The sequence below is a fragment of the Seriola aureovittata genome, chromosome 13, assembly GCF_021018895.1.
Source record: "Seriola aureovittata isolate HTS-2021-v1 ecotype China chromosome 13, ASM2101889v1, whole genome shotgun sequence".
Lineage (NCBI taxonomy): Eukaryota > Metazoa > Chordata > Actinopteri > Carangiformes > Carangidae > Seriola > Seriola aureovittata.
The window spans coordinates 18,492,027-18,515,774 of NC_079376.1; the positions used below are offsets into that span (position 1 = coordinate 18,492,027).

A 23,748-nucleotide genomic window follows, 5' to 3' on the forward strand; every position below is an offset into this window, starting at 1 on the left:
GGATGCAGATAAAAAAAAATCTTTAAAAGCAGGTAAAATGCAGAATTGGTCATTACTTCTGTTAGAGTTCACCTACATCTTCTGAAGCTGGGTGTATGACATCTGCCTGCACTGCATAATTATTCAAATGAGACATCAGGGCCCCAATCTTATGTGTCTGCTAAGTCAAAACATCTAATGACAACATGCTGCAGGATATTCAGCAGCTGATCAGAAAAGTATGTGTTCTGTGTAACTAAATCAATAAAACAACCGGTGTCTTTGTCACTAGTTAGACCAAAAAGTCAATTTACTCATACTTTTTTCTTAGTTTCACGACAGTGACAGTTGATCCTTAACTGATTTCTTGAATTGTATTATTTAATGACAAAAAACTAGGGCTGAACCTTTGTGCAAAAAAAAAAAAACATTAATTATATAGTAATTATTTTTGACATTGCAATTGCGAAATGAGTCACGGTTATAGTAGAAATGCTGGAGTACCAAACCAGCATGTGAGGAATATGATTTACAGACCGGGGCATCTCTTAAGCATCAAAATGCTTCATTTATGGTCCGTACGCTTTGCCTTTTATTAAAGAAATTGCAGCTGCTGCAATTTGGATATTGCAGATGGCCATATTGCCATTATTTCGATTAATTGCTCAGCCCTGCAAATAAAATTTAAAAAAAAAAAAAAAGTACAGCATGTATGCAAACTGATAAAGATTATTACATTATTGCTATGTTTTTCATTAAAATAGGACTTAGACTAAAATATAAATAAAATATAAAGTGGTGGACAATTGACCTAATGAGAAATTTTCTTTGGATTTCCTCTATATTTCTTAAAGAAAAGTTTAATGGCGGCAGGCGATTTAAGAAAATGGATTTATTTTTCTGACAAAAATAGTGTATCTGTCCTGGGACTGACGAGAAGCACTTCCAGCGCTATTCCTCCTCATCCTCCTCCCAATGAGAGACTCCCTCCTCAAACCCTCCCACATTTTCTGTTTGCGCTTCAATGACATCACAGCTTTAAATATTCCCGTTGCTTCTCCCACCGTCCTCATCGTCACTGCTCAGCCAGCGTAAAGAGCCTCACAAGCCAACGATGTGTTTGTAGTTCAGCCAGCTTGAAGTTTTAACACCAGCGTTAAAACAGTTGTATCCGGCAGACACCTCTGCCTCCTCGTCCGCCCCGCTCAACACACTTTCTGCGTCCAGCACCGCGGGTCCTCCTTGGGGGAGAAAAAGCGCCTACTGGGATTGAGTTCGGAAAAGAGGGTGGTGGAGAAGTGGACCGAGCCAAGTCGGGCGTGGTAGCAAGAAGAAAAGAAACTCATCTTTGTTAGCGAAACTTCACAAAGTAGCATCCACAATGTCGCTGTCGGTACCGCAGAACGGAGTAAAGGCGGACAACGAGCCCGTTATCGAGCTGTTTGTGAAGGTAAGACCGCAGCACAAGTCGTATGGGAGAAGTTTTTCATTGTCGGTTAAACCTAACGTGTATCAGTTCACAGCGATGAGAAATGCTTCATTACTGGTTTTGGAAGGAAAATAACGCTATCGATATTATTTCTACAGACTAGGGATTTGTTTAGCTAAGACCACTTGAGCTAGCAATGCGTTAGTGTTTCACTCACGGGGGTCTGTATTTGATATAAAGGCTGGGAGAAGATAGCTAGTCGCTTGAAGTGAAAATCTGTAGGTTTTACATCCATAACCCTCTCTGCCATTGTGGCCATGTGGAGCCTGCAGTGTCACCAGCAGGGCGGATGCAGCTTGCGCCCCCCCCCCCCATCGTGGGGAAGGACGAGCCTGCCATGCTGAAAAACTGGGCGCTAATTCGGTAACAAAAGCTCAGTAGCTGCGGTCCACAGCAGCCGATACTACACTTTAAACATGTGCACACTTGCTGCAGTTGTATTTCTAAGTTGATTGACACAATATGCAGGTGATGGATTATGTTAGAGGTGCATACATCCATCCATCCATACATCCATCCTTACGGCCATGAATAGACTCAAACCAGTCATTTCAGTGTAAGTTTGGTGTTTGGATCATCAGTCTGCCACCATAGATCTCTGAAGGATAGACTGGTTCAGTGATGGCCTTGTTAGAGATTATTTATAAGACAAGGATATGACAAAGAAATTGTGGGCTGTTGCTACAGTATGTTACAGATCTACATTTACATCTGTCATTAGTGGTGTTGGTGCTGTATTGTGTGTTGTTATTACTATGAACACAGTTCTTTACATTTACATATGGTGACACATCAGAGAGCTTGATGGATGACCTACAGAGAAATCTTTTTTTTTTTTTCTACAGCACCACTGCCTTTCCTATAACTGTACTCATGCATCAGATCGTCTCTGCCTCTCAGGGGTGACGCTGATGATTGTGGTGGTGGAGGGTAGTGAATGGCTGTTTTCTTTTCTTCAGCCTGTTGCTTTGGAGGGCGGGAAAATGACAGAGGAAAGAAAAGGGGGAGAAAGGGGCTGTATACGGGGGCAGGGGGAGTGGAAGGGGGTATGAGGTCCTGCATTGCCTGGGAGAGTATGTGGGTGGTAGTGCAGTGGGGTGTCACTGACCACAACAACAAACACTTAATAGTATGTGTATGTTTACAGATCTGAAATACATTTCTTATTGCTACTTATGAGAATAGTTACTTGTGATAAGCCTAATTAAAAATGTTTATTTACAAATCCACCGTATTTAAATTTAATCATATTATGCATTTGTAACCTTGTGTACCTGGCTTCTGTTTTGGGGTGTGTCATACTGTCAGCTCAGGCCTGTAAAAGTTTGATTCTCTGTCTTCCCAAATCTGTCCAGATTCAGCACAAATACTGAAATCCTTTTCTTGTATTGTTGCTGTTGACTCTCTAAAGGGAGTCCTTTTTGTTGTGAGGTGTTGATGAGGCAGAGAAGCAGAGGCTGATGGGAAAGCACTGGCCAGCATTATTTCCTTAACTACGTCCCACAGCCTCCTGGAGAAGTTACATCATCCCCAGGCCTGGAAGGTTTACATATGTGGCCAACTCTTCCCTCCCAGCCCCTCCCTCTTTGGACTGTGCAGCCCCGTTGTGTACAGAAGTTTCCTCCATTGTGTGTTTTCTCGTTGTGTCTGTGTGGGGGGACATGATAGCCTCTTGTCTCTATTGCTCTAGCGCGGCTGTGTGTTACCTACATGTCCACATCTATTATTGATGCCGTTGTTCTTACTGTGCTGCGTTAAACACAGTCATGGGGGACAATGGCAGGCATGCAGGTTGCCATAGGCACACTGGTGCGAGCTGGGCCTCTGGGAACAGCTGATAAGGAACTGTGTGTGCTGCTCTCCATGCACAGCAGTGTCAGATCTGTTAGGGCACTGCCACATATCAGAGCTGACTAATTATACTTCCAGTACATGAGTCTCCACAGTGTCTGTCTGAATAGACTGAGCAGTGATGGCGCTGTTAACCCATTAACAGTAGTTGACCCTCCCACTTTAGAGACACTTAGATGATTTCGCACTAAAACTTTTCTACCTGCAGGGTTTATCACAACAGTCGTAACATTGCTATGGGAACACTTGACGTTAGACTCATCTTCAAGGGCGGTGAGGTGAAGCTCAGCATTGTCAGCATTTTTTTGCTCTAAGTTGCAAATGAGTGTGATATAATGACATTGTAAGAGGGAAGGTCGACCCTTGACCTCATCACAGTACGGCAGATTAGATATCATTTTGCACACGAGGAGTAGTCTGCTCTGGTGAGCTGGAGAGGTTCTCCTTTCCAACATCCTCCCATGTCTGTTTCACTTGGCACTTCCACACATAACATGGTTGAAGTGGTAACATGAAACCCTAAATCTGATGTATTTATGTGCTGTGATAATTGTGAGACGTTTTTCTGTGACTTGAAGTCGAGAAGAACAAAAGTGCAACTCCGTATAATTATGTTGAATCATCGCAATTCAAGTTACACTTTGAAATCTTGACTCTTAAAATGAGGTTCATCCATTTCTCTATATTGATCATAGCACTACCTGATTGAATCAGACGGAGTGGTTTTCTTCAAAGCTGCTCTGAGATGAGTCAGGTGGTTGTATTGCGTTACTTCTACTGGATGGTGAAAGAGAGTCACTGTTGTTGATGTGTATGATTCTTGTCATTAGTACAGGCCTGATTATGTTTTCATTCAGTTTCTCACAGCTTTAAAAAGCTGCTCTGAATTATTTCTGGCCAGATATGCTGGTGCTTCCTTTTCCGCCACCATATGTCCTGACTATATGGCAGTGAACAGAATATGGATGAGTTAAGACAAACAGACAAGCGTTATCTCTACTTGTGTATGCGTCTGTCGGCTGCAAATGTGCCAAGGTCACGTTACTGGTTGGAAAGCCTCCTGCTGCCTCCAAACTTCCATCCTCTTGCCAGCAATGACAGCATAGCCAGTAAACATGTTAGAGAAGTGCTTTTAAGTCTGGATGGCATAAGAGCCCATCTGTGTTTGTGGTTGTCCTTCGGGACAGTCTCTTGGGAACAGTGGAGTGGAAAGCCGGCAACATGGCAGAGGTCCCAACAAAGTGGCACTTCTGTAGGGATGATCAGGGTGAACAGTCAGCACACTCTGTAGGCGCAATTAATAGTCAACACACATTGCAGTGCCCACTCAGATTTAAGTTTCACTTCCATGTATATGAGAAAATATGCTACGGTCCATGTGAAGTCATAGTAGACACGAGGAGTCTGTTCTGTGAGGTTTATTTAAAAGGCCTTGGGAAGAGCAGCTCATGTCCTTTTGTGCTATCAGCCACAACACGTGATAATCAGAGTTGTGACATGTGATGTACTGTTTTTATGGAAACACAATGACCTTTTTCAGCACTTACTTTGCTCAATGCTGTTGCATGAAATTACTTGCAAGGCCAAGTGCTACATGTACATGTTTTTATCAGTGTACAGTTGATCCACAGGATGATGGTAAAGGTATCAAGTCATAGCTCTGTTTGAATGTCACACTAAAATTTGCTTACTGTTTGCATATTGCGTTTCAGTTAAAATAAACCCTTTCTCTCCCCCTTGGTGGCATGGGTGGTATTCTAGGCAACCGAGTGCTTTTTTTTTTTCTTTTTTTTTTTAATAGGAAAATCGATGGCAGAGTTTATTTTTCCCCAAGCATATAGCAATGCTGCAGTCAGCATCATGAGTTAGGGTACAAAGATTAATGGCGTGTTACTGTTGTAGAGTGCTGTGCTGTGCTGTTGCTGTGAATTTGCTTTTGCAGCACCTGACCTGTCACTGCTTCTTCTCTGTAACGATCTGGTTGACTGACTCTCTGGAAACTGGCCTAATCCTTCTGGCAGCGTGTTATTACACCAAATCGAAGAGGGGCAATCAGTCTTTGTATTTATATGGGGAGGCGTATTAAGAACTTATTTATGTTCATGTCAGAAGATTATAGGATTGATCTTTGCTACACATGTGATCCCAGTTGTGCCTGAATAAATGTATCCTGTATGATATCATGTTGTGCCAAAATGTCCAGAGGAAAAGTTGAGTTCAATCTAATAGGCAGAGGAAGAGCTTGTCTCATTTGTTCTCCCCGACCAGGAAACCAGTGGCTAATGAGGCATTTCTCCTGCAAGCTCAATGACGGGAAGTGAGGCCAGCCCAGAACAACATAGATCTGAGACTTCAAAGATTGAATCCAACCAGATTCAGAATTCTTGCTAGTTCATGGTGCGTTTTACTTGTGAGCTAATAGGGCTGTACAGGTCGCTGCAGCAGTTGTAACCTACCAGGTCAGGATACAGAGGAAAAACGAGCCTCTGACTCACCTCTGCTTCTCTGTTACATCATCTTCACTGTCAGAGGAGGTGAATGACCCCTTAAATAAGTGAATCTGCCCTCCTTACTACACATGTAACTTAATCAGTGTCAACATGATCCAGTCTGCTTGTGTTTCACGTGCTACGTTATTTGTAGCAGAGCCAACTGACCTACTGATGTAACCCAAAGTGAACCCGAACATGGAGAATAGGGTGACAGGGGGCCCTCGGTGTCCCATACATCCATTGAGGTTTGGCGGTAGAAGACTGTGGCCCAATCCCAATGTCCGCCCTCACAGACTCGCAGACACCCCATGAGGGTTTAGGACTGTCTCACTGTAAAATCATAATTTTTACAGACTTTGCCTGAGGGTATTACCAGCAGTTCATAGCGTAGTGATGTTAAACACAGGGTTACCGTGGTTGCCACGGGATGCCCAGAAGCGTTTTAAAAGAACAGTAAACAACTCCCATAAAGTGGAAAAAACAATAAGATGGAAGAAGAAATGCTAACAAACAAGCATGGAAGGAATGAACCCTAACGCTAATGTTACAAGAAAAAAGAAGTTTACATGTAAATATAAACAGAGCTCAGCGGTCACTGTATGAATGATGGCAAGATGATAAATTCCAAATCTGCTTTCATCAGATCTGGTCCAACATTACTATTTTGTTTACAAACAGGGAGCGAAGGGAGGAAATAAAAAATGTAAAATCAAAAGTTCCAACCCCACAATTGTACACATCATATTTTGGCATCGTCAAAGTAACGTGATATGTCACAAAGTGCTGTCCTGTTCCTTTTTGTAAAATTTTGAGCCCTTCCAGCCTCTCGCACGCACCAGGTGATGTCAGTGAAGTCTGTGAGGGGTCAGGGTTTAGGCATTGGGAGGGACATTAGGATTGGGCCTATTAGACTAATGAAGCTCTTCACTAGTCAGTGTTAACATTAGCGCTACTCGGTTAAAGCTGAAATTAATTATTTTATATTCTGATGAAGTTAATCTTGAGTATTGAGTTTTAAAAACAATAACAGCAGCTCACATTGAAGTAATTGTGACTATTTTAAACTAAAGTTAAATATTTTAATGTTGGTTTGATGTGCTACATGTTATGCCACGCAATTTATTACGTGTGATAATATGATGCATAAATATACAGTCTATGTCCATGCAAACTTTAAGGTTTGTGCAGAAGCTGCTCCACAAGTGTTTTGCATGTTTGATTTTTATGATGTGAAAAGCTAGGCAGTATGTCTCAGACTGATGCTGAAAAACATCTCAATTGCTGGTCAGAGTGGACACAACAAACCAGAACCCAGCCAGTGGCCAGAGAGAGAGAGAGAGACGCACTGTCTGCTCAGAATTACTGATGAGGCCTGTGCTTGTTTGGCCATGGTGCGGGCTTTGCTGCCATGCTGATCTGGCTTGCGTGGTAATGGCATGCTGGCACTGTGTTTCTGCCTGAGGGAGGTTCACAGCTGTCTAGACGAGACATTTGTCCTAAAGGAGTCACTACAGAGTTCATTTGGGTTTGAATCAAATCTTTACAGCCTTGTGCCAGTGACATTAGCTTTTTAAAGACGTTTCAAGTTTGTGATATTTTTTGGTTTTCAGGGCAGACAAGCGGTGAGCAGTTTTATGTCCTTTTGCAAATGGAATGAAAAAGAGGGCAAAGGAAGACAAAAGTGGGTTTTATGTATGTAGGTGTGAATGTGTGACTCTGCCCTTGTCTTCAGTCTGGGGTCTATGATTGTGTAAGTGGGTGGAGTTGAAGCCGGAGCCGACTTCAGTTTGCAGCTTGTTGTTTGTATTAGACACTTGAAACAACAGAGCGAGGGTGATTGTTGGGTCCCTCGGATCTCCCATGTGGCTGTCTGTTTGTTTTTCCATCATTTGGGATCTGTATTACTCATCACCAAACACTCATCCTGTGCTCAATTTGCTGTAATCTTATCTCCTACAGTGAGGTTAAAAACAGTGGTTCTAATATTATTGACTTGGCCTTACGTCATTGCTGTAGCATGATTAAACCTCTTTTGGACTTAAACTTCCAATTTTCCACAGAAACCGATGGTTTTTAGCGCTCATGTGCTCAGGCACAGAGGGTCTGTGTCTGACTGGTCTTGAGGTTTCCACTGAGTGATGTCAGCCTGAGTCAGAGCCACACCAAGGATGTGATGGCGTTTCCATGATCCAGCAGGGTCTGACTCCTCAGTACACTCATTTCTCCGAGTGGTCAGACTCATCACCCACTCAGTCCAGCCCTACTCAATCAGACATCGAGCCAAACCTCACATTTTTATGATAGGCAAAATCCGCCCAGAGCACAGAGCATCAAACTGTTGAGAACCAAAAGATGGCATCAGATAACTAGTTTTTGGAATTCATACTTTTCTTTACTTATGTCTATTTTTCTACACCTCATCATTGGTATCAGAAGTCTCTTAGTTACAAGTTGTGACTCTAGATGTCTCGTTTTCAAGGCCCAAAGATTTAAAACAATCTGATATTTTACAACAGAGCAAAGATTTGAGATAAAAATATGTTTAGCAGAAAAAAAAAATTCTGTTCCATTAAGCATCTCATGAACACCTCAGATTAATTCCACTGTCAGTTAATCCAAAGCAGCAAATCCCCACAATAGAGAATGGATTGTATTTTTGTTTGAAAAATGACTGAAGTGATCGGCTATCGAGAGAGTTACCAATGATTATTTTTCTTTCAATCAATTAACCGACTGTTCATTTCAGCTCTACCTTCAGTGGCCTTCAAAACATCATTCTGATATTTTGCTTAGACAGTGCATAGTTGATGCTGATGACCTGTGATGTTTATGATCTTAACCTGTCTCTATAAGTATCTGCCCTGCTGACATGCTCCCAAGGTATCAAATCATCCCAGGTGTAGGGCTGTTGTTCTGCAGCTGGCCTTGAACTCTGATCTCCCTTTTGGACTTGGACACATGACAGAGTGTATGTGTCATGAAGCTAATTTACAGCTTTCCCTTAAGGTGGCTAAATTTAGCGAAGCCGACTAAGAGCATCGTGGGCTGAGTAACCCTGAGTAACAGGCAGGTTTTGGTTCAGCTCCACAGTCTAGTCACAGCCCTAACCTCAGCTTAGCCTGCATACTTGTCCAGCAAACAGGGAGAGGCGTTGCCATGACGTTGCCATGGCTGCACACTCTCAAACAGACATTCCTGCTGTGTGTCAGAGCAGGAGGAGGAAAGCTGCATCGTCAGTTCCTTATTCGGTCAAAGTGTGGCTGGAACTTGCTCAGCTGCCCACCCAATTTAGAATATGAAGTGTGCTGGGGAGGGAAAGGCACGGGCTGCCATGTTACTAAAATTAGGCCGTGAGCAGAGACTGGGAGGACCATGCCCAGTCTGAACAGGATCCATTGTCCCTGAGCGCTGGCTACTGTAACTGTGATCTCACATCACCAGTCTAAAAGAAAAAACGTTGTCTAAAATAATGATGAGTGTTCGTTAAAGAAAGTGTGAGAAGTCGTAGAACAAAAGAGGGAGAGGTTGAGTTGAACAGCTCTTGCATTTTATGTGGCTACTTGTAAAGTGTTATGGGGCTGAACTTGTGAAGAGGAAACCTGTTAAAAGTGCAGATACCTTCAAGTGCATACATGGCCACATTATGTTCAAGGCTGTTAGGTTTAAGGCCTTGCATCATCCTTATTACTCCTGGGATGTGCTCATTACATCAGTGAGTACTTGAGCAAAGTCAAAGAGGAAGTGATAAGAGGAATGACCTCACTTTTTTTTAGAAGATACTATGTGTTTCAGAGACATGTCTGGCCCCTGACTGACTGAGTCTCATTGTGTTGCTATGGGGCCACACTGTCCTGTACGCAAATAACATCCGACTTGAGCATGAGTCACACCCTCCACTGGGCAGCTGTGTGTGTTTGGTATTAAATAAACAAGCATCTGTTGACTCGCAGCCCATCTATTGAGCCTAAATAAAGCACAAGTGTCTGTTACCAGTAGTCAGCTGTTGCTGCTTCTCTGGCCCAGACTTTATTACAGCCGTTTCACATCGGGGAGAAATCTCAGTCTGAATCTTTGTGAAAGATGCTCCGTCGCCAAGATGTGAGTCATTTTTGACACAGGGAGGCAAAATAGCAGACTGCACACTGGGCGCAGCTCAGTGTTCTTGTGAATGCTGCTTGTATTTGGAAGTGAATTGCTGGTTTACTTCTTGGAAAAAGTGCATCTTTTTCAACTGATGTGCCTTACCTTATAAGGGCCGGTTTGAAACAATTTCTTGCCTGGCTTGTGTGTTTTTATTGGGGTGTTTTTTCAACCCCTGCTAACTGGTGACGTTCTTCAAACTCTACAAACAAAAAGTGCTTTGTGTTGTTGGTGTATAGAAGGTTCTCCAGAAGCCCTTTTCTGAATGTCACACTATAATAATAGCGGCTCTATGGAAAGTGTTAGTAGGGTAGAGGATGACGACAATGTTTGGAGGGATTTTTTTAACCTCTTTATACTGTTTTTTTAGGTTTTATATAAAAATCTAATTTTAGTTTTTAATTTTCTTTGATCAGCTGAGGTCATCCTCTTGATGCTTCTTTGAAATGTTACTCAAGACAATTTTTGCTGAGGATCACCTCACATGTGTCCACACAAAATGTAGGGTAGCTCCTCCTTAACAGCGCAGTAGTTTATGTCACAGACAGCGGAAATGCAGCCCCACCAGCATCATCACTTTGACTAAACAAAGCACCCTCTTCGGTGGGAGTAACAGGACATTTCTGGAATAGTTTCTCCCTCCTCCCCAAATGCCCAGCACGCCCCCCCCCACACACACACACACACACACTCTACAGAGGGGCCCAGGATAAGGGGAGAGGAATAAAGGGGGAAGAGGAGGAGGAGGAAGAAACAAGCAGTGTGCCAAACAGCACACAGCCCCTGAAGCTCACTGTCTTTTCTCCTCCTCTCACTTTAAGTATCTATTATTGCTTGATGTCTTCCATGTCAGTTAGCACTACCTATGATGCCTAATTTCCTCCCTACTTCCAGTAATCTCTCTCTCTCTCTCTCTCTGCCTCTGCTGCCATCTCTCTCCCTCTGCAGCAGATCCCTGCTATCAGTGTCTTTGGCAGAGAGCTGCAGTCTGCTCTGCTGCAGACTCCAGAGGGTAGGAGCCTTGCCACGGCTCCAGGAACAGACGGAGAGAGAAAGAAGAGTGTGCAATGTCTTTCTCAGCTGCTGTGGCCTTCTTCTTGGCCACTTGAGACACAGGACTTAGATGAACTCAGCTTAAAAGCAGCTCACTCTGTTCGAGTATATTAAACATCTTTTGATCAACTAATGACACTGCAACGTGTGGTTTGCATTTTTGTCCCTACAGAAAGAGGGCTCACTTCAGACGCTTCACCTGTGAATCGGTAATCCCCTCCTCACTGCGTGCTCTGCTTTCCATGTCATATGTGTCTGGCCATTGCCATGGGAACAGTTGCTGTGCTGCATTGCCACTCTTGATCCAGCACTGAATGGTTCTCTGTAGGTGTAGTGCTGTGGGGAAAATGGAATAATCATCCCATTCATGTCTTTCTGATCCCATAAGGATCAGCTAATGTCAGCTGAGTGTGGTAACGGCCGTGAACCACGATACCGCCAACACTTCACGGCCGCAGCTTTATTTTGGAATTGAATCATGTAAGGTGAAAAGGGGACTTTCATTGGCTGAACAAAGGCAGTGATCTAATCCACGCTTTTCAGATATTGAATTCGGGGGGGGGCGGGACAGCCGCAGTACAATGGGAGCCAGCAGGCAGATCAAACAGAGCCATCCCACTGGGCGTCACACAGAGGACAACAGCAGCCAGCCTGTCCGCACCAGCAAGGAGCTGCTGGACTGGCTCAATGCGTCAAAACAAAGTCCTCTATTGAGGACAGTTCAGAAGCTGCATCTCGGATATTAAACAAATATTCTTGTAACAGCTGTTGAGTTGAGATCTGATTTAAATTTTATTCTTATCTTTGCAAATCTGTCGGCAACTTCGCAAACATTATTTGTGCAAAAACGAGTAATTTCTTTTTTTTTTTAATGTCTTTTGCATGACACACACTGAAACACTTTGCATACCACCTCTGCAGTTGCAAAAAAGAGAGTAAAAAAAGGAGGACATATGCAGAGGAAGCGCAGTGAATGAGGAGTGACTGACGACACAAGAGTCTGACATAATAGAAACGATATTCAGCCGCTTCACAGAGGATCTGCTACAGTATTACACTGAATGAAGAGGTGCATTCCAGGGCGCAGATACGTGAATGACCTCCATGCTTGTCCTTGTGAATAGATGAATACGGTGCATTCTTTTCTTTTTCTTTTTTGCCTGCCTTGCTTGGAGAATGACATACCTCAACACGCTTGGCATCCACAACTCTGCATCTTTAATAAAGGTTGTGATGTAAATCTGGTGATTTAAGTATGTAAGAAGTAAAATGTAGACGACATTTTATTTGTTGGTGTAACGTGAATGGCAAGGCGCAGATGAGAACAATATCCGATTTCGGTTTCACAATGACGGCTCTTGATTTTTACCAGCAGTGTGGCTTAACTGGAATTCTAGTAGGTTGTCTCGGAGAGGACATAACTGTGCGGCAGTCATCATAGCAGATTTCATTAAGATACTGCGCAAAGCTCAGTTAATCAAATGAAATGCTTATTCTTCCTCCTGATGTAGAATCCAAACCATATTTGTCCTTTTCTCCTCACTCCCTACATGGCTACTAAGTTTCTCTCGTCCATTGCAGGGGTGTTCAGACTGGATTTCAGCTTTTCATTATTATCAGCTTTCGAAAAGAAAGAACTTGTTTTGATTTGGATATTAAAATCCCATCTCAAACCTGAATCCTGTCTTTGGTTCTGTTGCTGAACGATGAGCGCTCACCATTAATTCCAAGGGCGCACACCACTTCCCATTGATCTCGTTGTCACCGCCACCGCTCAGTCTTGTGTTTGTGCAGTCTAGCAAAAGGGGAAACAAGAGGCCATCCGAGTCTTAATCACTCCAGAAGTTTCCTCTTACTCTTAGACAGCAGTTTGGCAGATTAATGGAGGAGGAAGTGTGCTGAAGCATTTAAAACAAGGGGCTCTGCCCTCTACTCTTTCCCTACTCCTCAAGTGTTTTCGAGGGCAGCCTGTAATGTGTATGAAAGAGTCGTTGTCTGAAATGGGCCCTCTCCGGGCGAGTGGAGTGAAACGCCCCAGGCCGTAAAGATTGTGCAACAGAGATGTGATCCCTACTAAGATTATTGGGCCCTTTTTTCGTTTTGGCCTCCGCTATAAGCCAAGTGCTATCAGTAGTAGAAACTTGTTACAGATGTTTTTAAGATCTTGCTATCTTTTGTTTTATACGTGCAGTGATTAAATCCTGGCCGTTTCCACCCTGTACTTAATGGTCCCGGTGAGATAGAAAGAGGTGTGCCCTCTGTCTTCAGGACTGGTATCTGTGATATGTTGCTGATAGTTAGTCTGCTCCTATCCTAACTTGCTATCTCTCTGTATATTTAAGGCGGGAAGTGATGGAGAAAGCATCGGGAACTGCCCCTTCTCTCAGAGGCTCTTCATGATCCTGTGGCTTAAAGGAGTCGTCTTCAACGTCACCACAGTGGACCTCAAGAGGTGAGTCCAGCCCCCATCCTCCTCTTCATCGATATCCTCCTCTGCTGCTGCTTGTCCTCATTTCATTGGCTGGGATTAAAAAAGATATTCAACTTGTTTTCCTGCCACCCATTTTCTGGGTGTTTCCACAAAGGCCTCAGTGCCTTGAAAACGCTTTGATGCAGCCCCACCTCTTAACACGCTCGCTGCTTCCCCACTGCTTATTTGGTTTTCCCATGACCCTTTCCCAGGCCGGAGAAAATCGGAGGAAAATAAACATACAGACTCTGGAGGGTCTATTTAAGGTTCTTAACTCCACTCACTTCCTGCCTAGATTTTGGTGGGCAACATGTTATTTTTTATGCCTGGGATCAGAAAACCAGTGATCCTCTGCAATTTTGTCTTTTGTGTCTTTTTGTGTATATATATATATACATATATATATATATATATATATATACATATATATATATATATATATATATATATATATATATTTTTTTTTTTTATTATTTTATTTTTCCTCCCAGCTGCAAGAGAACGTGCTTTCACATGTGGATTCCAGTACCAGAAGCTCTTTACCAAACCCACTATGTTTCTGTCTGTGTGATTCATCTAAATGCTCCCTCAATGTTTTTTCCACTTGCTAAGCCAGGACAGGCAAGTGCCAGATTATTTTCAGCCATGGCTGATGGTCAGATGGACGTCTGGTTTCTATGGTTTTTTTCTCTTCGTCACGTGTGTTTGACTCAGAGATTCAAATTTCTGACGTTTTATTCCACAGCGTGGTTCATCCATGTGGCAGCTGGTTCAACACCAGTCGCCTCCCCCTCCTCCTCCAGGACATGGGGATCACTGCGTGCTGACAAAACACAACAGAGATGTACTTGATAAATACTGCGGCCTTTCTATACAGCTAAGAGGAAAGCAGTGTCCATTTGACTAGCTATTTGGTTTTAATGCATGCCTGCACATTCAAGATGAGTGCATAGGTTGCCAAAGAACATTTGCATAATTTCCCTGGCAGAAGGTCTGTAACATAAAACAATGCATGCTAGTATCCTGTATAAGGCAATGGAGGATGTCCGCCTACTTAGCCGTGTCTCTTTACCACTTGCTCCTCAAACAACCCTTTGTTCAGCTGGAACTGCTTCAGCCTTTGCTTTTTCCATGCAATATACTGTCTGTAATCTTGAGTCAACATAAAACGGCTGTATTGCAAAAGGAGGCGTGTGTTTGCCATATTCATGGTTCGTTTTATTGCAGTATTTAAACTGAAGAACGGTTCGTGTTGTTTCACTCATAGAAGGACGTGGAAGTCACATGTCATTCCCCTGTGTGGAGATGTTTTATGTTTCCTGAGTTTAGGTCTTGTCTTGAGTCAAGGCTTTTGTGCTAATATTTGTTTCTATGATGAAAACCTCAAGGCAGCTTCTTACCCACTCCTCAGTGATATCACCGGGTGAGGGTGCCACTTCCCTTTTTGCATGCCAAAGAATTGAAGTCATTTCCCGTTTTTTGCGCCCTTAGATGACTTATCCCAAAAATCAGCCACCATTATGTACACCATCACACCACAAACCCAGACCATTTTAAGACTCTGTGTGGATGGATGTTGTTTCATATGTTAGATCAGCAGCGGATTCACACTGTCTGCTATCTTACACCCATCTGTTAGGCTCTGAGCTGTCGAGACACTGCTGTGTTTTATGTTGTCGTTATGGAGGGATTTAAGCATCTGGGTTCTGTGGATTTCACAAGCGAGTTGTGTTCACACTACTCATTCGATACATGCTCATTTTTGTTTGTGTGTCAGTGTCATCTGTCTGCCAGAGGCATCTGGTACAAAATGTGCTGGTTTGAAGGCCAGAGAGAAGGGGACACACAAACACACTCATGAAGACAAACGCACTCAAACACAGTTAAAGACAGAGCAGCTATAGTTGGATAAGGAGGACGGCTGGAAGGCTCTAGAAAAATGTGGTTTAAAGTGCAGCAGGCAGAGCCACGGCACACTTTACTTGAACTGTTTTATTCACATATTTAACCAGAACCAGTTGTGACTCTTGTCTCATTTACAAGCCCTTTATCACTAACTCAGTGTCAGTAATCTGTGTTCTTTTACAATTTAACAATCTGAACATATTTTAAAACTTGCAAACATACGTTATAAAAATGTCTTTAATTGGTTGCATGACTCGGCTCTGCTTGCTTCAGTCCACTGAAGTTGCCCTACTCTCTGTCCTCCAGGAAGCCAGCAGACCTCCAGAACCTGGCCCCCGGCACACACCCACCTTTCATCACCTTCAATGGCGAGGTCAAAACTGATGTCAACAAGATCGAGGAGTTTCTTGAGGATGTCCTCTGCCCACCCAAGTGAGTGCTTTCTCACCCCTGTGATAACAGCTTGCTAACACACTGCTGCCACAGTGTGGTGGCTTTTACATGATCCATTAGCATGTAGCAAAGGTAGAGAGGCCTTATGTGGATTTAAATTGAGACACATGTTTTACTTAAAGGATAAGGCTGACAATATTCTATAATTTTCTTTTCTTATCATCAACAAATCCCCTGAATAGAACAAAACATTTTCCATGTTCATCTCAATTTTTTGAATAACAAATTTGGGTCTATGGCACAGATTAATTAGCTGTAGACAGTAAAAAATACAGAATATCACCAGACATGTACTTTTTTAAACTCTTCTTATTTGTGTTATGTATGTGTGCTTGTGTGCAGGTACATCAAGCTTGGTGCAAGACACCCCGAGTCAAACACAGCTGGTATGGACATCTTTGCCAAGTTTTCAGCATTCATCAAGAACTCCAAACCAGATGCAAATGAGGGTAAGTTTCCTGCGTCTGTCTCATACACACACGCACTAGAGTCTGGTACACTGGTTAACACTAGAGATCCAGAAACCTCCCTATTGTGCAGGGAGAGTCATCTGGTTGCTAGGTGACATTGGAAGCCCTGCCCTGATTGGTGGATTACAGCCTCACTCAGGAACACAGAGCTTTTGTTCTGCTGCCTCCTCCTGCCCGTATGCTCTCTGTCTCACCTGGCTGAGCTCTCTGGAAAACCACAGAGCAGCTTTCCTGAGAATGAACTAGTGTTCACATTCATCCTTCCTGTTCTTGGTTTATGCACCGTGTCCACCTCCTGTGAGAGAAAGCCAGCATCATAAACTTAGAAGATAAGATAGGAATAATATGAAAATATGTAGTCTTTTTGTCTTAGAGTTTCTGAATCCTGGATGAAACAATTTGTGGAATTGCTTCCTGGAAGGATGTTTATAATATTGACAAAATACCAAGATTTTGTATCATGTTTTCATTGGCAGTTCACCACGCTGGGAAAATATTGAACCATAGTGAGCTGGATGTGAATGCCAAGGCTATGTCAACAAGAGTTTGAGGCTGAATCTCATGGTTCAGTGATAAGTGCTATCCAAAGTGCCAGGTCACATCTACTCTTGGACTACTGATCAGGGTTGCAGCTACATTCATTTCCTATTTTGCTAACAACAGAATAAAGTGTAAATGAATAATCTATAGATGGATAGATACAGGGTGAGACTGGGTTAGATTGTACAGGTGTTGATGATGCAGCCATGTCCTGTATTTATAATGGTCACACTATGGCTTGTCTCGTGGTGAAATGCTGCCCTCATGTGGTTGATCAGCATACAGCTGAAACAGATGTGGTGGAGGCCTCAGGAAAAGTATGTCAAAAGTTGATTATTTGCTCATGCTGAACATATGATTAAACTTAAAGCAGTGTTTACTGTTTTTACAATATCTCCTGTTTCTCCTCACAGCTCTGGAGCGCGGGCTACTGAAGACACTGCAGAAGCTGGATGAGTATCTTTGCTCGCCACTGCCCGACGAGATCGACCACAACAGCATCGAGGACGTCAAGGTGTCCAACCGCAAGTTCTTGGATGGTGATGAAATGACTCTGGCCGACTGCAACCTGCTGCCCAAGCTGCATATAGTGAAGGTGAGTGAGTGACACATTGCTGACAGTATATTTAGGGGAAACTTCAACTACTGGTACATTGAAATAGGCGGCCTCACGTAATTGCCAGCATAGCTCCGCCCAGCTTCAACCTGAGCAGTGGGATCAGCCTGAATAAGATAAAACATTCTTCAAGATGGAGGAGTCATTGGTTGAAGTGACTGCTAGTATCAGTCTACCAGAGAAACTGTTGGTGTTAATGTTTCTCAAAATTAAATAAATGGTTTAAGTTACAAATCTGTAGGTTTGCAACTAATGATCATTTCCATTATCGATTAATCAGTTATTTCGCTCAATATACTGTAGGGAATTAATGTAGATGATGTCAGAAAATAGAAATCACAATTTCCCAAAGCCCAGTTTTATCTCTTTTTTTTTTTTTAATGTCTTGTTCTGTCTAACAATCGAAAAACCGAAGATACTGTACCACGGTAGAGGACAGAGAAAAACAGAAAATCTTCACATTTTAGAAGCAGGGACTCGTGAATTATTAACTTCAACAATTAATCAACCACCAACATTGTTAATTAAGTAAAGTCACTGATCAAAGAGGACTGTTTTAGCTCCACTATAATGCATATATATATATATATATATATAAAATAAAATGTACTGAAGTCTGGGAGAGGCAGAGTGTCCTGTTGCTGGTCTTTCTTGTTTAGAAAGATAATTAACATCTAACATCTCAAAGTATAAAAGTTGCTTATAGCACCTCTTGACTATTACAGCTATTAGTCTTTTCGAGCTTATTTCTTTAGCTCTTCATGACAGTTATTCTCTCACAATGGCCATTAATCATGAGATAATAATATAAAATCCTACAATAGTTGTACTTTTGAGTTATTTTTTTAATGTTTTTATATGTTAATTATTTTATAGGGCTGCAACAAATTATTTTCTGGATTTTAATTGATTATTGTGGAACATGTCCATCAGAATTTACTTCAGCCTAAAATGATGTAACCACATTCATTTCTTCCAAACAGTCAATTATTTGATTATTGAAATACCTCCAAATAATTTTCAGTTGACTTCTTAAGAAGACTTAAAAGTGAAATTGTTTGACAGAAGATTTTTGTTTTGATTTAGATGAGCTGTAAACTAATACAAAGAAATAGACATACATACAAATCATGCCGAGTTAAACATAAGGGTTCGTTGTTCCATTTTTGAGCGTTATTATTTATTTATTATTTCCTTCATTTATGGACTATGACGCCTCACTTTCCCTGCAGGTGGTAGCCAAGAAGTACAGAGGGTTCGACATCCCCAAAGAGATGACGGCCATCTGGAAGTACCTGAACATCGCCTACACACGCGAAGAGTTCACCAACACCTGCCCCAGCGACAAAGAGATCGAGATCGCCTACGCAGACGTAGCCAAGAGGCTGGTCAAATAAGCTCCTCTGTCCTGACATCGTCCTTCCATCCATCACCCTACAACCTCCCCCCTCTACACTCCCTCTACACCTCTCTCTCTCTCCTCAGCACCAGGACTGATGTGCTCATTCACGAGAAAGAAAAAACTCTGGACTTCTTTTTCCTTCTCTCCTCATTTAGAGCGAACCCCCCCCTCGCAATGCATGAACCTTTCCTGATCTTTTTTTTTTTTTTTTGGCCTCAGATTTTTATGAAAATCTCTTTGGTTGGTACAGCAAAGGTCACAGTTGTTCCATCTTAAATTGCGTTTGTTTTTCATTTGCTGATGAATGTTGTGAGGTGATGAGGTGACGGAGAAGCAGCCAGACAGTGTATCAGTGCTTATCAATGTCGGGAGCCTCATCAAACACACTCCCTGATAAAGTGACCTTCAAAGTGACCTTCTCTCTGCGAAGGGGAAAGGTCATAAGCTGTTGTTAATTTTCTGTTGTCTGTTTGATGTTGAAGTCACTCTCTCTAGGTTTGCTATAAAAATGAAACACTGAGAAGCTGTTTGTTTTTTTGTTTTTGTTTTTATTTCCTGTCTTTTGGCTTATTAAGACGTGTTGTAAACAGTGTTGAAGCTTCAGTGTTTTGGCTCAAGTATTTGACAGGTTTAGGTAGAAACTGAAGCTAATCCAAACCTGAGTGATTGACATATCAAGCAAGAAATGCTTTATTTTAATGTTGAGCTGTTTAAAAATCAAAAAATAATTGTAACTACAGGTAAAGCTACCTGTTATTCATGCTCTGATTTCCTCATTGCCTCAAACAGGCAAAAGTCTTGTAGCTCAGCTCAGTAGAATTTTAGGAAATTTCCTGTACCGGCTGTAGAAATAACAACTCAGGAAAAATATAACCTGAGGTCTAAAAAATATTCAACCATATGTAGCTTACAGACACGTCCAAGGATGTATCAGTGTTTAGACTGGCCTTTTGTAAATCACCATATTGCCATGGAAAATGTCCATATAAACACTAGCAACTCCTTCTTCTCCTCTTCTCGAAGGAAAGTCTCTACTTTGTTCGTGCTGACTGTAGTGGTAGTTTGGATTACACATCGCAGACCAAAAAGCGGCACATTATTCTGGTCTCACTGTGGATAGGATGACACCGGCCATATAAACTAGTGAAGTCAAAAAAAAAAACAGAAGAAACCACACATCCTCACTGTCCGTTTCTCCATGGCCTACAGGATGGCGGACACTAATGTGCGGTCAGGCGCCAGGAAAGGCAACACTTAAGATATTTATGACAAAACAAACCAAGGAGAGCAGCAATGAAATATACTGTATACCTGGTTGAATTTCACGTCCTCTTCAGTGTGTAGATTGATCTCAAAGGTAGTGAATGTATGTTATGATACAGTAGCTCCAAAAGTGCTTTAGTGAGGATAAAGCAAAATCTGTTTTGTTTTCTCCAGTTTTCAGACATTTGTTATGAAGCAAATTTGATAAGAAAAAAATAAAGGAATTGTAAATATTTGTTTTGATTGCTCAGAATTCAATGTGTAAATTTTATACATGTCATCTGAATTTTGAAAAAAAACAGGCCATTTCTCGCCTGCTTGGATTGTAATTCTACATTAACCCAGCTCCTCTCTGCCTTACTTGTTTTCTCTCTGCGGATGTTTTTGCAAGAAGGTTTTTTTCTGAGATCATTTCATTATAACATGTGAAGTTGTACAAAGAAATATCCAAGCTACGTCATGGCTTTTTTTTTTTTTTTTAACAATATTGACTGAATTGAAATAAACTTCTTATTGGCACTCTGACTTGTGTTGTACAACCCTTCAGTCTTAGTATCTGTCTTGTCATATATAAGAGATTGGGCTGCCCTTTGGCCCTCAACTCTATTTACAACTTGCATGTTTTCAGATTACTGTTCATAGCCCCTATCAATATCCCAATTTAGCAAGTCCTCCCTTCAATTTCAAAAAGACTAGTCAAAAAAAGTCCAAGATGATTACCAGTGTTGCCATCACTCACTTCCAGTGGCTCAGCGGCTTTACTGCATAAACAGCCCAACTCCTAAAGTTAAATGGATGTTTTCCAGCCTTTTATCTTAAAGAAGCTATTTGCAGATTTTGCTCTTCCTACATGGGCAGTGTTAGCATTAACAACTGTTTACTGAGCAGTCTGGAAGAAACATTGTTCAGCATCAAACTTCATTCCTTTACTCACCAAGAGCTGCCTCCAGAGGTGGAGAGTAACATAAATATTTACTCTTGTCTCTGTCAGGCCATTTCTTCTACTGAAGTTAGCATGCTAACCAAGTAGCCCTGGCCCGTCTTGTCCCTTTCTGATAGCGACTCACTGACGCCTCCAATCTGCCCTGAATATGTAGCACTGCTCAGAGGGTGTATTATAACCTCTTGTATTTAAAGACAGCGATGGCTGAAGCTCTTGTGAAGCGACTATCACCACTCCCTGCAAGAAACCACAATTCAATATTTTTAATATTTTTATAGTCCATAATTTGAATTAAAAAACATTGTGAATCGATCTAGAGGTCACCAACACAGAAATATAGAAAGGTTTGGGGACCCCTGGGCCAAAGCGTGTTTGTTTACAGCTCTCTCTCTCTCTCTCTGCAAGGAATGTCTCATGTGGGTGTTCACCCACTGTGGGCTCCACCTCCCCCTGAAGACACCCTCTCGCAGTCAACTCGACAATGTTTTTCAGCCAATTCCCTACTGTTCTGAAGCACACACAAACAAGTCTATTCTGCAGGGATGATTGCAGCCAAAGTTTCACGAGAAGAAAAAAAGGAAGAAAAAAAACGTGTGGGGGCGTACAGTTTTTGGATGTTCTCCAGATCATTAAAGTGTCATGTTGCAGCTCCAGACATTCTCTGCTCCCTTACTGGTGAACACTGAGACACAGTCTCCACTTGTAATTCACTGGGAGGAAATCCACCCAGACACAAACAGACAGACGCTTGTGCGTGTGTGTGTGTGTGTGTGTGTGTGTGTCAGTGTGAGGTAAGAGAAGACACAACAAGGCTGGATATTATTCAGACCACACACTCATTACAAGCAGGGTGAGTGTATTAGTGTAATTGGTTAATGAAGGTGAGGCCAGAGGGAGCTGAGAGTGTTGTTTCTCAATCATGTTGTCTGTGTGTGTGTGTGTGTGTGTGTGTGTGTGTGTGTGTGTGTGTGTGTGTGTCTTTGTGTGCGTGTGTGTGTTTGTGTGCGTGTGCGTGTGTGTGTGCGTGTGTGTGTGTGTGTGTGCGCGTGTGGAAAGAGCAGGGCAATATCACACACCATGAGAGGGAGCCAACCAGTCAGCCAAACTATGAACCCACACAGCTTGCAGCCACAGTTGTTGCCCTCGATCTTTCTTTGTTAGGATGAGAAAATCTTGTGCCCTTTAACTGCAGGGTCGCAACTTCTTTAGCCCTGATATCCATTTTTGCCGTTATGCTTTTACTTCAACAGGTAAATCAGTCAGCTGTGTATTTCTTTACTCCTCTATAGTTCAGTGGAGCCTTTTCTGTTTGGCATTGACTCTTTCTGTGCAGTGCCAATTCAGTTTGCAGGTTTTACACAACACCCATTTATACAGCTGGCTAAATATTTACACTGGTAAAGTAGCTCACTCAAGGGTACATAGTGATATCCCAACTGGGTTTTAGACCTACAATGTGTGAAAACCCTTCTTTGCATATGAACTCTGTGCACCTGACATTTGATGTGGCTGTAGGTCACCTCGTATTTGATTTACTGTTGATTGACAGCACAAAGGCCAATATGTAGAAAACCCATGGCTATGAGAGCATTAGGATTTTACACAGATGTTTTTTTCTGAATATGAAAATAATATGTTGTGAAATATCTTTTCATTTTTAATTTGACCACAATTTTCTACTTGAACGCATTACCCTGCCTCTGTTATGACAGCTTTAGATTAAAAGAAGGATGAGTGTCATTTTCATAGCCAGTGTGCCAGTATTCAAAGTTCACTAGGGCCGACAGGCAAGGCCTGTCATTGTCTATTTAAGATATAAGCCACAATTGAACCTCAAGGCCAGACTTTGAAGTGGTTTTAGAAGAGCTACAAACTGTATTTTGAAGTAGAAGTAAAAATATATAAATATTTAATTTCAAATCATAAATATTTTCATTTTCAAGCAACATAGTTCTTGACGACCACAAGCATCAGCCTAAGGCAGTGGCTTCTGACTATTTTTGCTGCTTACACAAAGCAACTTGAGATCCATTGTCACCAGTTGCATATTTTACTGTATATCTGGATTATGAACCAAAACAGGGATTTTTTTCCTCTGTTTAATTTTAAACCATAAGATGTAAATGTATCTAGGAATTGAAAGAAAAAGGGTGAGGGAGAGGGAAAAACAAAAACATTTAAATCTGCTTTTGTATTTTTACCACTCAGATCTAACTCGTCCAGACCCCTTTGGTTTGGAACCAACTGCCTAAAATGGAAACTAAGGCACTGTTACTACGTGGTGATTACCATAATGATAATTAAGTGGTCATAAAACTATGCATTTCCTATTTTTCAGCTACAACATTCAGCCAATTCAAATGAAAATGAGGAAACATGTTTGCAGAAGCCAAGCTTGTGTGACATGTAAATGAACTAATAACATTAATAATGGCTGTATTCCACTCAAGTGTGCCAGTCTAAGGGTTTTGGTATTGTACCCACTGGCTCAGTGGCTGGACTTACTGGCACACCTGAATGGCACAGAACCATAATTAATGTTATTAGTTCCACCTGTGCTTCCCCTGCTCTGAGAGGTCATCGTGTTCATCATAAAAGATTTTAAAGTGACTAATTTGGCACCATAATAACTACATACAATGATTACACAGCATAGATATTGAATAGTAGCTCGTTAGTATT

The 23,748-nt window shown here is 42.0% G+C and overlaps 1 protein-coding gene across 1 annotated transcript; it reads left to right on the top strand.

The window, feature by feature from the left end:
- The first annotated feature begins 682 nt into the window (after positions 1–682).
- clic4 (chloride intracellular channel 4) lies at positions 683–20,648 on the top strand. Its single transcript, XM_056392873.1, has 6 exons — positions 683–1,429; positions 13,347–13,456; positions 15,686–15,811; positions 16,175–16,281; positions 17,256–17,437; positions 18,691–20,648. The coding sequence occupies exons 1-6, from the start codon at positions 1,361–1,363 to the stop codon at positions 18,853–18,855; spliced, it is 759 nt and encodes a 252-aa protein (XP_056248848.1). The 5' UTR covers positions 683–1,360; the 3' UTR covers positions 18,856–20,648.
- The last annotated feature ends 3,100 nt before the right edge of the window (positions 20,649–23,748 follow it).

What these genes read in the sequence shown, in the direction of transcription:
- clic4 (XM_056392873.1), top strand. Translation starts at nt 1,361, where the DNA reads ATGTCGCTGTCGGTACCGCAGAACGGAGTAAAGGCGGACAACGAGCCC. An exon ending in TTATCGAGCTGTTTGTGAAG is followed by an intron (nt 1,430 to 13,346) that starts GTAAGACCGCAG and finishes TGTATATTTAAG; the next exon opens with GCGGGAAGTGATGGAGAAAG. An exon ending in CCAAGCTGCATATAGTGAAG is followed by an intron (nt 17,438 to 18,690) that starts GTGAGTGAGTGA and finishes CTTTCCCTGCAG; the next exon opens with GTGGTAGCCAAGAAGTACAG.